The sequence below is a fragment of the Mytilus trossulus genome, chromosome 3, assembly GCF_036588685.1.
Source record: "Mytilus trossulus isolate FHL-02 chromosome 3, PNRI_Mtr1.1.1.hap1, whole genome shotgun sequence".
In the NCBI taxonomy this organism is placed as follows: Eukaryota; Metazoa; Mollusca; class Bivalvia; order Mytilida; family Mytilidae; genus Mytilus; species Mytilus trossulus.
The window spans coordinates 81,571,526-81,587,123 of NC_086375.1; the positions used below are offsets into that span (position 1 = coordinate 81,571,526).

The 15,598-nt window shown below is 31.1% G+C and overlaps 1 protein-coding gene across 1 annotated transcript in view; it reads right to left on the reverse strand.

Annotated features, from left to right (window-relative positions):
* Window positions 1–15,598, reverse strand: part of LOC134712607 (protein O-mannosyl-transferase 2-like) — a 49,447-nt gene that overhangs the window by 28,281 nt on the left and 5,568 nt on the right. Inside the window, exons 4-10 of the mRNA XM_063574329.1 lie at window positions 14,554–14,662; window positions 14,152–14,260; window positions 13,093–13,158; window positions 12,124–12,217; window positions 9,616–9,722; window positions 8,661–8,743; window positions 7,886–7,995 (exon numbers count right to left, since the gene is read on the reverse strand). Coding sequence (XP_063430399.1) covers window positions 7,886–7,995; window positions 8,661–8,743; window positions 9,616–9,722; window positions 12,124–12,217; window positions 13,093–13,158; window positions 14,152–14,260; window positions 14,554–14,662 — 678 coding nt within the window. The remainder of the gene's footprint in view (window positions 1–7,885; window positions 7,996–8,660; window positions 8,744–9,615; window positions 9,723–12,123; window positions 12,218–13,092; window positions 13,159–14,151; window positions 14,261–14,553; window positions 14,663–15,598) is intronic.

The window sequence follows — 15,598 nt, forward strand, 5'->3', positions numbered from 1 at the left end:
TAGTCCTCAATTTGATGGCAACTGTTATTATGTTGGTGGTACTTGTGTTCCAGAGACAAGGCAGAAAGAATCTCCATATGATGTATGGATTTTGGTTAGACCTTCTGGTGAAATTGTTTCTGGCGGTTGTTCTTGTGTTGCGTAAGTGTCTCCTTGTTGCATTGATTCTTCTTTCTAGTTTGTTTAGAATTTTATTGTTGTTCACATTGTTCAAGGTTCAATATATTTTCAACTAGGTTGCCTTGTGTTCAGTTGTTTTCATGAATTAGATTGCATACAGGCTACCAGGAATACTGTTGTTTTCCCCCTTCTCTTTGAATATACATGTATGGAAAGGTACAAGTATAATGTTTTATCAGTGATCTCAAAAAATATCTTGCTCTTTTTCTTTTTACTATATTGATTTAAAGCATATAAAATGGTTAAGTCATATCAACCAGTGATCATGTTGAATGGATTGACTGCTTCTACATGTACATGTACATTTCTGATTACATGTACAAAATGTAGTTCATGTTACACATTCTGTAGCTGATTCATCTTACAAAGTTTTAAATTTAAAGTGTCTCTTGATAGCTTTTTTTTAGCTAGAAGACCATGAAGACAGTTATTTTACTAATTTCTTAACAAGACAATTGAAATTTAATCAACCTGGAGAAAGTGGCAATCTGAATCGTTAGTTTCTGTGGCAAATGATAGAAACATTGAAGTGCACTTTATTTTTTAAACAGTCATTTCTGTGTTTCTCTCACTAGCTTCATTATTTCGACAATTTGAATGATTTCTGTATTTTCTAATGCCAGACATGATGCAGATATGTTGAAGTTTTAGAACCAGATGTAGCAGAATGTGGTAAAATTTATTTTAAGTTGAGTGAATAAAAAAGTAAATATGTATTTTATACTAATTTAAATTATGTACATTCATCCTATTCTTTTATTCATTTTCAATGTAAGAATATGGCTTAAATAATATTAGAACTGAAGTTGTTGTCTAGTAAATTTTATTGGACACTAAGATACAACAGATATGAAAGTACTAAACACGTCATTCAAATGCACAGAAAAGAAATAACACATTACTACTGATATACTCCTAGCTTGTGCGTTCAACTTGCAATTATAGAAATATTAATATAAATATTGTCAAAAATGAAAATCACATGTACTTCTTAGTATTCATTGCATACATGGTTCCATTATACATGCAGTTTTTTTTTTATGGTAACAGTATTCAGAATTAAAACATGTAAAAATTTATTCCAATTCTATCACTGTATTCTATGATACATGTAACTAGTCTTTCCAACTCCTGGCTGATGAGAAATTGGGCATACACAAATGATATAAAATTATACATGTCAATCAGTGCCAATAGTAATATCTTTGTCTCTGTTAACACTTTTCTCTATAAAAAAGAAGATGTGGTACATGTATATATGATTGCATTTGCCAATGAGACAACTATCCACAAAAGACCAAAATGACACAAACCTTAACAACTATAGGTCACCGTACAGCCTTCAACAATGAGCAAAGCCCATACCGCATAGTCAACTATAAAAGGCCCCGATAAGATAGTCATTATGTTGTTAAATTTTTTTATTATTTATATATAAGATCTATTACCTTCTTTCACTGAAGTTAATCTAATCGTGCTAATTAAACTAGTCTTGTCTGGTAGAATTCAATGAAAGGTGTTTGCAAGTTGCACTTTAAATTTCAGAGGTAATGGGGCATGCAAGCATTGTATTGCTTTGCTGTTTTCCATTGAGAGTTTTAGTGAAAGACACAGAGACAGGTTCACACAAGCATGTACAGATGTGGTATGCACATGGGATAAACCTAAGAAGAAATCAGAGCCAATGGAAATTGATGAAATGGAAATAAGGCGGGACACTTCAACAAAGCTAAAAAGAACCCCCATGAGCAAAAATTACAAACCAGCCAGTACAATGGAACATAGAAGTATTGAAAAAGACTTGTACAAATTGTTTTCAGGGACAGACTCCCTTGTGTTACAAGTCCTCGACCCGCCAAGTGATGCATCTGAGGATGAAGCAGAGGCTGAAATCCCTACCCTTTCTGATGCTGTATCATCTTGCTCATTGTCTGAAGGGAAATCTTTGGCAAGTTATTTGCAAACTGTCTATTCAGACAGCATAATTTCTAAAATTGAGGAATTAACAAGGGGGCAATCAGACAATGATGCATGGTTTGAGCATAGGAAGGGTAGGATAACAGCTTCTTTGTTTCATTCTGTCTGTCATTTCAGATTTAATGACAAACCTACCAACTATATTTTAAAGAAATTATTAGGACAGGAAAAAATGTTGTCATGTCCATCAGTTAACTTTGGCAAAAGGAATGAACCTGTGGCTAGACAACTTTACAATGAAATGTATAGGACAAAACACAATAATGTTCAAATTAACAATTGTGGTCTCTATGTTTGTACTGAGTTTCCATTCATGGGAGCCACCCCTGATGGAGTAGTGTCATGCAGCTGTTGTGGAAAGGGTTTATTGGAAATCAAGTGCAGTTTTATGCATCAGAATGAAAACCCTCTAGATGCCTGCTTAGACTCTCATTACCACGTGTACAAAGATGAGAACAATTGTCTTAGACTAAAGGAATCATCTTCATGGCATACCCAAATACAAGGTCAGATGGGGATTTGTAAAAGGCAATGGTGTGATTTTGTATTTTTCACAAAGAAAGGTATTGCAGTCGACAGAATTATTTTTGACAAAAATCAATACAATGACATCATTGTAAAATGTGAGAAATTTTTCCATAAATATGTTGTACAAGCTATACAATCTGACTAAATTACCATTGAGTGACCATATTAATGTAAAAAGAAAAGTGCAAGTAACAGATGCTGTCAATCAAAGTATATTTAACTGTTTAAATAGATAATATATCTAAAAACTTTACAATGTCCTACATGTACTTTACATTTAAAAAAAAAAACATGTTTTTTTTTACTTAATTCAATTTAAAAGTTTTAGCACAAGCAAGACTGTACATGTACCTAAATTTAATATGATGCATACAAAAAAATATTCCAGTTTTGTTAAATTGATAAAAATGAGGAAGAAAATTATTTTTTTTACTCTTGATGGTACATCTTAATATTAAAACAAATCCTAAATAAAGGGTATAATTGAATTTCTGTGAAAGGTTATTGAGGATTTCAATAAAGTTTAAAGATAACATCTAGATGGTTTGTTGAAAAAGTAATACAAAAAAGAATTAATGAAAAGTAAGACAGCAATCAATAAGGATTAAAAGAAAAAGTGGCATTTAAGTGCAATCTTAAATTAATTTCTCAAATATTTTTTTTTCAATTTGAAACATGGAAAGATAAGCAATTCTTTTGCCTAACTGTAACTGAATTTCCAAAAAATATCTAACTGAAATATAAGAGATGTTTGTAGCTGAAAATGATTTTTCAATGATAAACTAAAAGCTAAAAATTCATTTTTAACCAGTAAACACATGGATTTAATAAACCATATATTCAAATAATGAAGATCTTGTATATTATGTGTATGAAAAAGAAGAAACTGTAATAAACAATGTGAATTTCAAATTTATAATTATTTTTTTACTAAAGGTGATTGAAGGTTACACAGAAAACTGCAAACTTTTGTTATTTGATTTGACAATGGTTTAAGACTCAACGGTAAAGTATTTGATAAAATCTTGAAATTCTTCAAGCGTCCAATGGCTCGTTCCACATGAATTCTCTGTTTGGCAATTTTTTTAGTTTTTGTAATATCTCTACTCAAAAGACATCTGCCTTTTCCTTGAGCACATTTTTTGGTGAAAGGAGGAATGTTCAGAGTTGCTTTCCTTTCCAGTAACAAGTCGCGAATCAGGAATCCTCTATCTGCCATAACTTCATCTCCTGCTTTGATATTATCAAGAAATCCTGAATGCTCTGTGATGTATCTGTCCGATACATTACCACACCATAAATTCGAAACGAAATTAAATGCTCCAGTAGGAGTAATAGAAACAAGCATTTTGTATGTATTGTGCTGCTTGTATGTGCTGTATGTACGGGCTTGAGCTGATGGTGTTGTCGGCTTCTGAATAAATATCTCGGTACAGTCAATTATACATGTTGTTTTAGGAAAAGTTGTTCTAAAAGATTTTGGAAGATGTTTTCTGACTTTTTTGGAATTTGGCCACTTTAATAAAGGAGTAAAAACAGTATTCATAAAATTGATCCAGGTTGAAAAAATTTGTGAAACTCTTGACTCTGAAATTCCAAAAATATCTCCCAAAAGAAATAAAGGTAAAGCCAATCTGATTTTCAAAAGTGTAACTAAAAATTCATTGTACCGAGACAGTTTTCTTGAAGGACCAGGTTTTTTTCTTGAGCTTTCTAACTGGTATTTTGCAGCATGATGTGTTCCTTCATGTCCCCTCCAGTACTTCAATGATGGGGATGCCTTGTCAAGTATAGCTGTAAACAAATAATATTTATCAGTCTATGGCATGACAGATTGTTAATCTTAAAAATAAAAAGAAAGAGCCATAAAAGTCAATTAAAATACATTGAACAAGGTCAAAGGTGATGTTATAAATATGATGAGTTACACTTTGTCTTTGTGTGTTGAACCTGTTACAAAAATAAGTGAAGATAATGAATTTTGCTAACACAGGCTCATATGGAAGTGAAATGTTTAAAGTATCAATATAGATTGTTGGTATAGGTCAATTATACAGCAACACAGTCACAAAATAAACTAATAAACATATACAGGACAACAATGTATAGTCCTCAGTTATATTTTTTGTTATTACATGTACATACCACATGGTCTTCATAATTTAGAATCATTCAAATATAAAAAAAGAAGATATGGTATGATTGCCAATGCGACAACTGTTCACAAGAGACCAAAATGACAGATGTTAACAACTGTAGGTGTCGGTATGGCCTTCAACAATGAACGAAGCCAATACTTACAAGAAGATTCAAAAGATTTGCCAAGAATCATGTTAAAATGAGATTATTTTCAAATGCTCATTTAGAGTTTTTTTTATATTTATGATCAGTTGAACGATTTGATTTGAGTTGCAAACAGTATAAAGATTCTCACTAGAGTGTATTTGAGACTTGGAAACGCTAAAATCTTTCAAAACTGTCTGACTGTTTACTGCAAAGATGATGGCCATGGGAACCCTGAATTTATATGGTTAAATGCAAATTATTGTATTTTGTATTTACCAAATATTCCAAGAAGAGCCATTACTGTTGGAATGCCAAGGTATGATGACACATTCTTGTCTGTTGAAGTCATTTTGTCTACAAATTCAGCAGTCAAACAAGGTTTTTTTTCTGTCTTGACTAAATTCTCCTGGTCAAACTTCATCTGCTTTATGTTAGCCTCTAATTCAAATATATCATTCATTGACAAATCTGTTTGGGTCTCACTGTCACAAAATGTAGGACGATATGGAATTGGATTTATGTACTCATGATGTAAAGGCATCTCTGAAAAATATTGTATACTAAATTAAGTCTTAATTCTTTAAAGTTAACCCAAAGAACAATAATGTATATTTCTAGCTATAAAATTAGACAACATGAAGAAAAACATACATTTTTCTTGCAGTTAGATATAATTTTGGGTACACTTTAATAGCTTAAATCATGTAAATAAACTTACGAAACATTGTTTCACTGCTAGTTTGATTCTTGGTGGTTTCTACAGTCACTTCATTTGAAACTGGCAAAAATATAGTATGACAGTTGCCTTCTTCATCAACCTGCAATAAGCAATACATATTAATATAAAAATGATGAATTTTATTAAACCTAGCTAAAATGTACAAAAATGTACAATTTTCCGAAGAAAAAAGAAAATTGTACATAAAAGGGCACATTTTAATATAATATGGAATTAATTCCTGTATATATAGCATTCATAAATCTATGTTTTATGGTTGAAAAAAATCAAACTATAATTTTATGTCTAACGAAATTTAAATAGGACAAGGTATTGCAAATAAGTTAATTGTATTTAATACAAAAAATAAGCCTACAACAGATGTGGTATGATTCCCAATAGGACTTGTAACTGATAACAAACATTGACAAAGACAAGAAGAAGATTTGGTATGTGTATATATATATATATACTGCTCTCAACAATAATGAAGAAAACATGGTGTGATAGCTTATGCGATTGAAATATATACATTTAGATTAAAGAAGTTACATGTTGCAATGAACCCATAACAAATTAAATAGAAAGTTATAATAATCAGATAAATTATAAGCACGAATCAAATAAAGTTTTCTTATATTATCTTATCTTATATAAGCCCCAAAAAGATAAGAACAATTATATAATTGTTTACCTGGAGTCTTATTTTCAAACTGTTCAAAGAACAGAAAAAACTTGTATTAAAATTTTTGAAAAATTAAAGAAAGTAGTTACCAGGTATGATCTTGAAGTTGTCTGTTTTATGTTGAGAGCCTCTCTAACATCAGTATCATTGCTGTGTGAATGTGGTGTAACTGTGGTTTCCCTTTTCAATATTGAAGATTTTCCCCTTTGGTCATCAACTTCCTTATAGTTATTATAAGCGAAAAGCTCTGGATACGGGTGCATCACACTTGGTTCTCCATCAATAAAATGACGAGAACACAGACGGGAGAACTTGCCAGGAACAAAATTATCTCGCCTTATCAAGTCAGTCCATCTCTTTTTTTGATATGCAGGTATGGGAAACGGGAAAAAACGTATGCCTGCCATAAATCCGTATCTCCCTCGTTTCCTTTCGTCGGCATTGCAGCCCTCCGCTGCACAGTAAGACTTGGGCATGTTTTTCAATTGCAAATTTCCCGGGTTTCCAATGTAAATAATACAAACCGGAAATAGACATGCCCCCAAGTTCATTGATATCACGTGACTCAGGTACAAAAGAATCAAAGAAACATTGACGGAATGGATTAACTCGAAAGTTGTCTATTCTATCATTTATATTTAACTCTGTCAATATCATTACCGTACATACATTTGTCTTCAATAAGTAACAGCAATCATACAACTAACAACAATTCTAATATGACGTTCTTCTTTAGCTTTGGGTACAAAGCCATGTTCTAATTTGAATAGAACATGGGCTGCACGTGATTGACGTCACAATTGAAATTGCAACGTCAGATGAATTTTGAACAACGCCAGAGATCAAAATGGACATTTTTGTTGGTGTTGCTCGCTAGGAAATTAAATAAAAACATTCTAAAAGTAAGTTTAAATGTTTCTGTTCTTTTTTTTATTGATAAACTGTTGATTTTTCTATAACGTTTTTGTTCATCAAATCAAAATGGCGACATTTCGAGCGTCACTATAGGTCCGCTTCGAAGAACAAAACTTCAAAATATTCCTATTAGAATCGAAATAATTCTATCATGCCATGCTCTATGCTCATTTTAACATGGGTAGGCATTATATTTGTAAACATTTAATACCTCGCTAACGCTCGGTATTAAGATATTAACAAATATAATGCCTACCCATGTTAAAATGAGCATAGAGCATGGCATGAAAGAATTATTTCTTAATTAAAGTGCCACTTCCTTGGCATCTTATTAACTTTCTAAATTACTTAATTTTCTACAAATAATGGAAAATAATTTTACAATTGGTGAAAATTAAAACATAGGTGTAAAATGTTAAATCTCTGCGGTATGGCATTACTTACATTTTTTTTTAAAAATAAGACCATATTACATGTACTAGTAAACTGTTTTACTAGAAAAATTGTGAACTGACATTGATGTTCTTCCATAATGTAATGTATTGTTATAACTATATTTCTTATTTAGTAAACATGGACAATAATAACAATCTAACCTGTTGTTGTTGTGGAGGATGTTCTTCAGGATAGAGGTGCCAATGTGAATGTAAATAGGCTCCTCCTGTTCTCCTCTGTTTCAGTGTAAACTCACTGCCATAGGCAATATCTAAAACAATATAAGATTTGGAAATGAACAAATAATTTTGTCATTTCTATACAATAAAGTGTGTTTTGTCTTAAAACTTTTAATGAGTTAAAAAAATAGAATCTTTAGAAATTTGTCTTGAGAAATATATGTGGTGAAATATTCCCCATAGCAGACTTACGAAACATTATTTTTCTTTTCAATTAATCAAACATATCAGAGTTTCAATGTTTTTTTAGGGCAAAATGCAAAACTGACAAATTCTGTGGCGATATTCATTAAAAAAAATTTTATCAAAAAAAAATTTAATTGTTCAAATATATATATCTAGTAATGTTTAATGAAAATAAACCACCATTTTTGCACTGATATTGTGATTTTTTTAATCTTGAGGTCAAAGTAGACCAAATTTACTTGTTTGTAATCAAAGCGAAAATATGCTTAACGGTTACCATAGCAACCGAGACATATTTTCGTCATAAATGGTTATATTTATTTATTTTGGTCTCTATGGAGTAGATATGGCAATTATTAATAAAATCTGTGACATTGAGTGGCCGTACCTATCCTTCATTCTTTGGTTTTTACATAGAATTAATGTTAAGATACCTACTATATGTTACTTAACATATCCCATATTGCTGACAATAGTTATAAACAATAGAAAATGTTGTTATATTTCTTACTTTCAGGCATGCTGACATTATATAATCTGTTACCAATCAACTGTGACTGAAATCCTGAACTGTAAAAACCGTCACCAGAACCACTGCAATTGGTTAAAAATATATTTTTATACCTGTGAACATTTTGACATATCAATAGTTCAAAGATTTTTTTAATAAATTGTGCGTTTTTCATCCTATTGCATGGTTTTTGGCCTAATTGATATTGCTAGAAATGTTCATTATCAACTATTGACATGTTAAATATATACCTCAATGTCGTTTGATTTTATTGTATTAATGTTAACAGAGAAATTGAGATAAAATCAAATGACAACTTGATCTACAATATGAATAAAAGAAGATGAGAGTATATCAAAGTGACAGCATGCCAAAGATAAAAGCAGCCAGCATGCTACATTCTTCAAAAATGGACAGATGCCTATATAATATGTCAAGCTGTCAATTGTCATATGTATACAAAGTTGTGAATACATTTTTTCTTCCAATTACAGTTCTGTCCACCATCTCATGTATTATCAAACTGAAGCAAGCTGAAGACTATTTAATCAAATAGTCCCAACCAAAGCCCTCATACATTTGAAATAAGAGGTCCAATGAAACAACTCTCCATCCAAGTCGCAATGTATAAAAAGTTACCAATATTAGGTCAAAGTATGGCCTTCAACATGGAACACATTGAACTGTTATGTAGAAGGCTTTTACAAAATACAATAAACAGATGTGTTGGTTTGGTTTAAACAAACAGCTACAAGGTTGACACATGTTGTATTTCAGAATATAATTAACATATCATTTCAAATGTATGACAAACTGATACTGAAACCTGGTTAAGAATGACTTATAGATTGACTTTTTACAAATAGAATGTTCTTTAATTATGTAACTATGTAAACTATATCCATTAAAATCTTGGTTCTTTTTTTGTAATGATAAACAAAATATACACATTTACCTGTGATTTAATATTTTAAGATGAACTGCAAATACCATCATATAAACAATGGCTGGTAAAATAATCAGACAAAGAACTCTGGCTAGGAAATGTTTCACAATTAAAATCTGTAAAAAAAATGATGAATATGCACAATTAGTTTAATATCACACATAAATAAGAATAAAACATATAAACTAGAGGCTCTAAAGAGTCTGTGTCCGTCACCTTGGTCTATGTGAATATTAAACAGAGGAAGCAGATGGATTCATGACAAAATTGTGTTTTGGTGATGGTGATGTGTTTGTACATCTTACTTTACCGAACATTCTTGCTGCTTACAATTATCTCTATCTTGACCCAGTAGTTTCAGCGGAAAATGTTAGTAAAAATTTACAAATTTTATGAAAATTGTTAAAAATTGACTATAAGGGGCAATTACTCCTAATAGGGGGTCAATTGACCATTTCGGTCAGGTTGACTTATTTGTAAATCTTACTTTGCTGTACATTATTGGTGTTTACAGTTTATCTTTATCTATAATTATATTCAAGATAATAACCAAAAACGGCAAAATTTCTTTCAAATTACTAATTCAGGGGCAGCAACCCAACAAAGGGTTGTCTGATTCATCTGAAAATTTCAGGGCAGATAGATATTGACCTGATATACAATTTCACTCGATCAGATTTGCTCTAAATGCTTTGGTTTTTGAGTTATAAGCCAAAAACTGCATTTTACCCCTATGTTATATTTTTAGCCATTGGGGCCATCTTGGTTGGATGGTCTGGTCACCGGACACATTTTTTGAACTTGATACCCCAAAGATGATTGTGGCCAAGTTTGGATTAATTTGGCCTATTAGTTTCAGAGGAGAAGATTTTTGTAAAAGATTACTAAGATTTACAAAAAATGGTTAAAACTTGACTGTAAAGGGCAATAACTCCTAAAGGGATCAACTGACCATTTCAATTATGTTGACTTATTTGTTAATTTTACTTTGTAGAACATTATTGCTGTTTATGGTTTATCTCTATCTACATCAATATTCAAGATAATAACCAACAACAGTAAAATTTCCTTAAAATTACCAATTTAGGGGCAGCAATCCAACAATGGGTTGTCCGATTCATCTGAAAATTTCAGGGCAGATAGAGTTGACTTGATAAACAATTTTACACCTGTCAGATTTGCTTTAAATGCTTTGGTTTTTGAGTTATGAGCAAAAAACTGCATTTTACCCCTATGTTCTACTTTTAACTGTGGCGGCCATCTTGGTTGGATGGTCGGGTCACCGGACACATTTTTTAAACTAAATACCCCAAAGATGATTGTGGCTAAGTTTGGATTAATTTGGCCTGGTAGTTTCAGAGGAGAAGATTTTTGTAAAAGATTACAGAGATTTACGAAAAATGGTTAAAAATTGACTATAAAGGGCAATTACTCCTTAAGGGGTCAATTGACCATTTTGGTCAGGTTGACTTATTTGTAAATCTTACTTTGCTGAACATTATTGCTGTTTACAGTTTATCTCCATCTATAATAATATTCAAGACAATAACCAAAAACAGTAAAATTTCCTTAAAATTACCAATTTGGGGGCAGCAACCCATCAACGGGTTGTCTGATTCATCTGAAAATTTCAGGGCAGATAGATCTTGACTTGATAAACAATTGTACCCCGTGTCAGATTTGCTCTAAATGCTTTGGTTTTTGAGTTATAAGCCAGAAACTGAATTTTACCCCTATGTTCTATTTTACCCATGGTGGCCATCTTGTTGGTTGGCCGGGTCAACGGACTCATTTTTTAAACAAGATACATCAATGATGATTGTGGCCAAGTTAGGTTTAATTTGGCCCAGTAGTTTCAGAGGAGAAGATTTTTGTAAAAGTTAACGACGACGGACGACGACGCCGGACGCCAAGTGATGAGAAAAGCTCACTTGGCCTTTTAGGCCAGGTGACCTAAAAAGGAAAACAAGCATTCTGTGAGTATTGCATGGCAATACATAGTCCCCTTCTTGTTAAAAATGCATTGTATTGGAACAAAATGCTAACAAGATCTATAAATTGTAATGGTGTAAACTATGTGACAAATATCAAGTCAATATCTTCAAGCATGACGGAAAAATAAGTGTTGAAAACTGATTATTTAAGTGAATTTTCCATTTTCAAGCACCATAACTCTGCACAAAATCATCATCAGGAACAAGACTCAAACTTGATTTGTAACTTGTCATGATAAAACAAAATCCATCTTTCAGATCAATTTCTTGAAGTATGTATTGCAATAAAGTTGAAGTAAACAATACTTGATAACCATATTTCACTACAATTTAAGCAAATCTGAAGTACAAATGTAGATACAACATGCATGTTCATAAACATCACCAAAGTATTTTTGGCATGCAACACATTTATTTCCTTATGAAACTGCCATTTCAGTTAACAGTTTTGATTTAACAAAATTGGAATTTCTTAGTTTTAAATTTCTCTCACCAAAATTAATATATAAAAGAAATACTTTACCATAGTTAAACATTTTTCTCCCACAAGGCACCAAAGATCTGCTGCCGTAGAATATCCACCAAATAATATAATAAATAAACCAACAAACTTAACACTGAAATTACACAAATTCAATATAATAAATAAACCAACAAACTTAACACTGAAAATACACAAATTCAATATAATAAATAAACCAACAAACTTAACAATGAAAATACACAAATTTAATATAATAAATAAACCAACAAACTTAACACTGAAAATACACAAATTCAATCATTATAAATAAACCAACAAACTTAACACTGAAAATACACAAATTCAATCATTTTAAATAAAAATTAATACAAACATCTTCCACTTCCACTCTTGTGATTTTGTTAGATGTATTTATATTTGTATCCATCTAATGAGTAAATCCTTTTTAAATGATTTATATAGTTTGTTTTTAAGCTGTACTGTTACACCACTGTCCAAGTCTGTTACACCACTGTCCAAGTTTAGAGGGGTTGACACCTTCAAACTAGTTTAACCTTGCACATTCTATATGTGCCTGTCCCAAGTTAGGACCCTTTAATTCAGACATCGTTGGTTTTTTAATGTGTTACATATATTAGTTTTTTCTAAAATTACATTGTGTGATAAATTATATGATTATTGTGACAATGAATATTTGAACTTTCAGCTGACCTAAAAAACAAAATAACCCCAAACTGTTACAACACTGTCCCAGGTTAGATGATGGGGTTGGGATCCCGCTAAATTTTTAACCCTATGACTATTAATTCAGTTTCGTTACTGTTATTGTTTTTATACTTTCTTTTTTTTTAATTTAACTATTAAGTGTCTGACACCATTGTCAGATGAGAAATAAATTTTAAAAACTGTTTAGTTACATGCAAGTATAGGTATCTTGTAATTTTTTGCAAATCTTTATATGTTAAAGCTTGCTACACTATACTGCTTCCTGCTATCATATATACATACCCAATAGCAAAAGCTAAAAATATTCCTGTCTGGGCCAGCCAGAACCACCAATAAATACTAAATGATCTGTAAAATATATAATAAAATTGTTTTTTGTTTTAAGATCAGAACCCTCATTCAATCTTAAATTTAAAAAAAAATCAATTTCATAAGTAAAAAAAAATCCTCACTTACTCTATTTATAAATTTACAACAGTCCAGTTAGTTGAAGGAGTTATCATGGTTATGCTAGACAACACCTTATCTGGGCTTTTTATAGCTGACTATGTGGTATGGGCTTTGCTCATTGTTGAAGGCCCTACAGTGACCTATAGTTGTTAATGTCTGTGTCATTTTGGTCTTTTGTGGATAGTTGTCTCATTGGCAATCATAGCACATCTTCTTTTTTATACATCAAATTTTTCATAAAAAAATGATTTTTATATTGTTCATGATAAATGCCTTTACAATCTACGAAACTTTTTATTCCAACCATTTATGGAAATGCAAAACTGTAAGCAAGCGAGATATGGGAGCTTAAAAAAAAGTTAAGTCCTACTTGAGGTTGTAGAGGATTTGTACTTAAAATCAACATGAGATGTGGATTCATTATTATTTGTTCGATACCAAATTTTGTAGGGTTTATTGGTACAGGTAAACCGCACATTCAAATGTTCAACAAATTACAAATTTCATATAGGCTTTGTATACACAGATTGCTAAACCATGAAATCAAATATCCATGAAGATGCAAGTTTTCCTCAATCCATGAAAATTGATACATTTGTACCGACGAAAATGAATGAATCCACAGTAATTGAGCTTTATTGACATTTACTCAAATGAAACATGGCTCCTCCTTGTAAACGTGTACAATGTATGAAATTTCACGGGAGACAATTGTGTAATCATTCATATCCATAAAGGTTCTTCAGTATATGCTATGAAAGGGTTAAAAATAGGCACACACATATGACATTCTGACTTCTAATTATGTTTTCATAAGGAGAAAATGATTGCTGTTGAATTTTGCACACAATGTTTTTCTTTCAATAATATTGAAAAAATAAATATACTCACTCTTGTCTATACGAAGAAAACTTTAACAAACAATAAACTGACATCATGATGAAAAACAGTAAAATGGGATCCAATAGGATATGCCTTGACAATGTTAATGTACCAACATCTAAAACAGAAATAAATACTGGTATGTTAATGTTCTTGAAATTAATTATGGTAATCAGTTAGTATTTGACAGTTCCATTTGGAAAATATCCTATTCATATTTGTTGGACTGAGATATCCAGTCTAAAATTTACATCCTAATAAGGTAAGATTTCACATTGTTATTAATGACTGATTCTATTTGTTGTTCCTTTACATAATTCATTATCATTAATGTATTAAAATTTATAAAATAGCAAAGAAAAAGCAGCATAAACAAAACCATCACTTCATACAAAATAAATAAACACTTACCTAATAATATAAGTGTGGCAGATAATGATGATGCTAGTAGAGATTCTGTCAATAACCAAACAGACATATAACTTAATGGCACTAAGCTTCCTCCAAGTAAGGCACAAAACTGAAAAATAAACACTTAAAAGTACAAATATCACAAGTGATGCATCTGGTGAATATACATGTATACAAATTAAAAATGGCTGCCTTTGATTCATTGATGTCTGCTAAATTTGTTAACCCCGTTCCCTTTTATTGTTTTTAGAAAAAATTAGGACGTTCATTTACACACACATTTTTTTATTTGTATGCAGAACAGTTGTTGGAATAAATCTTAAATTCGTTAAGATGTACAAATTCAGAAATCATTGTGTGCATTTATTACACTCATTTTTGTCGAGCCTTCGACTTTAGTCGAAAAAGCGAGACTAAGCGATCCTACATTCTGTCGTCGTCGGTGTCGTCGGCGGCGTCAACAAATATTCACTCTGTGGTTCAAGTTTTTGAAATTTTAATAACTTTCTTAAACTATACTGGATTTCTACCAAACTTGGACAGAAGCTTGTTTATGATCATATGATAGTATCCAGAAGTAAATTTTGTAAAAATAAAATTCCATTTTCCCCGTATTTTACTTATAAATAGACTTAGTTTTTTCTGGGGGGAAACATAACATTCACTCTGTGGTTAAAGTTTTTAGAATTTTAATAACTTTCTTAAACTATCCTGGGTTTGTACCAAACTTGGACAGAAGCTTGTTTATGATCATAAGATAGTATCCAGAAGTAAATTTTGTAAAAATATAAATCCATTTTTTCCGTATTTTACTTTTAAATTGACTTAGTTTTTCTGCTGGGAAACATTACATTCACTCTGTGGTTAAAGTTTTTAAAATTTTAATAACTTTCTTAAACTATCCTGGGTGTGTACCAAACTTGGACAGAAGCTTGTTTATGATCATAAGATAGTATCCAGAAGTAAATTTTGTAAAAATATAAATCCATTTTTTCCGTATTTTACTTTTAAATGGACTTAGTTTTTCTGCGGGGAAACATTACAT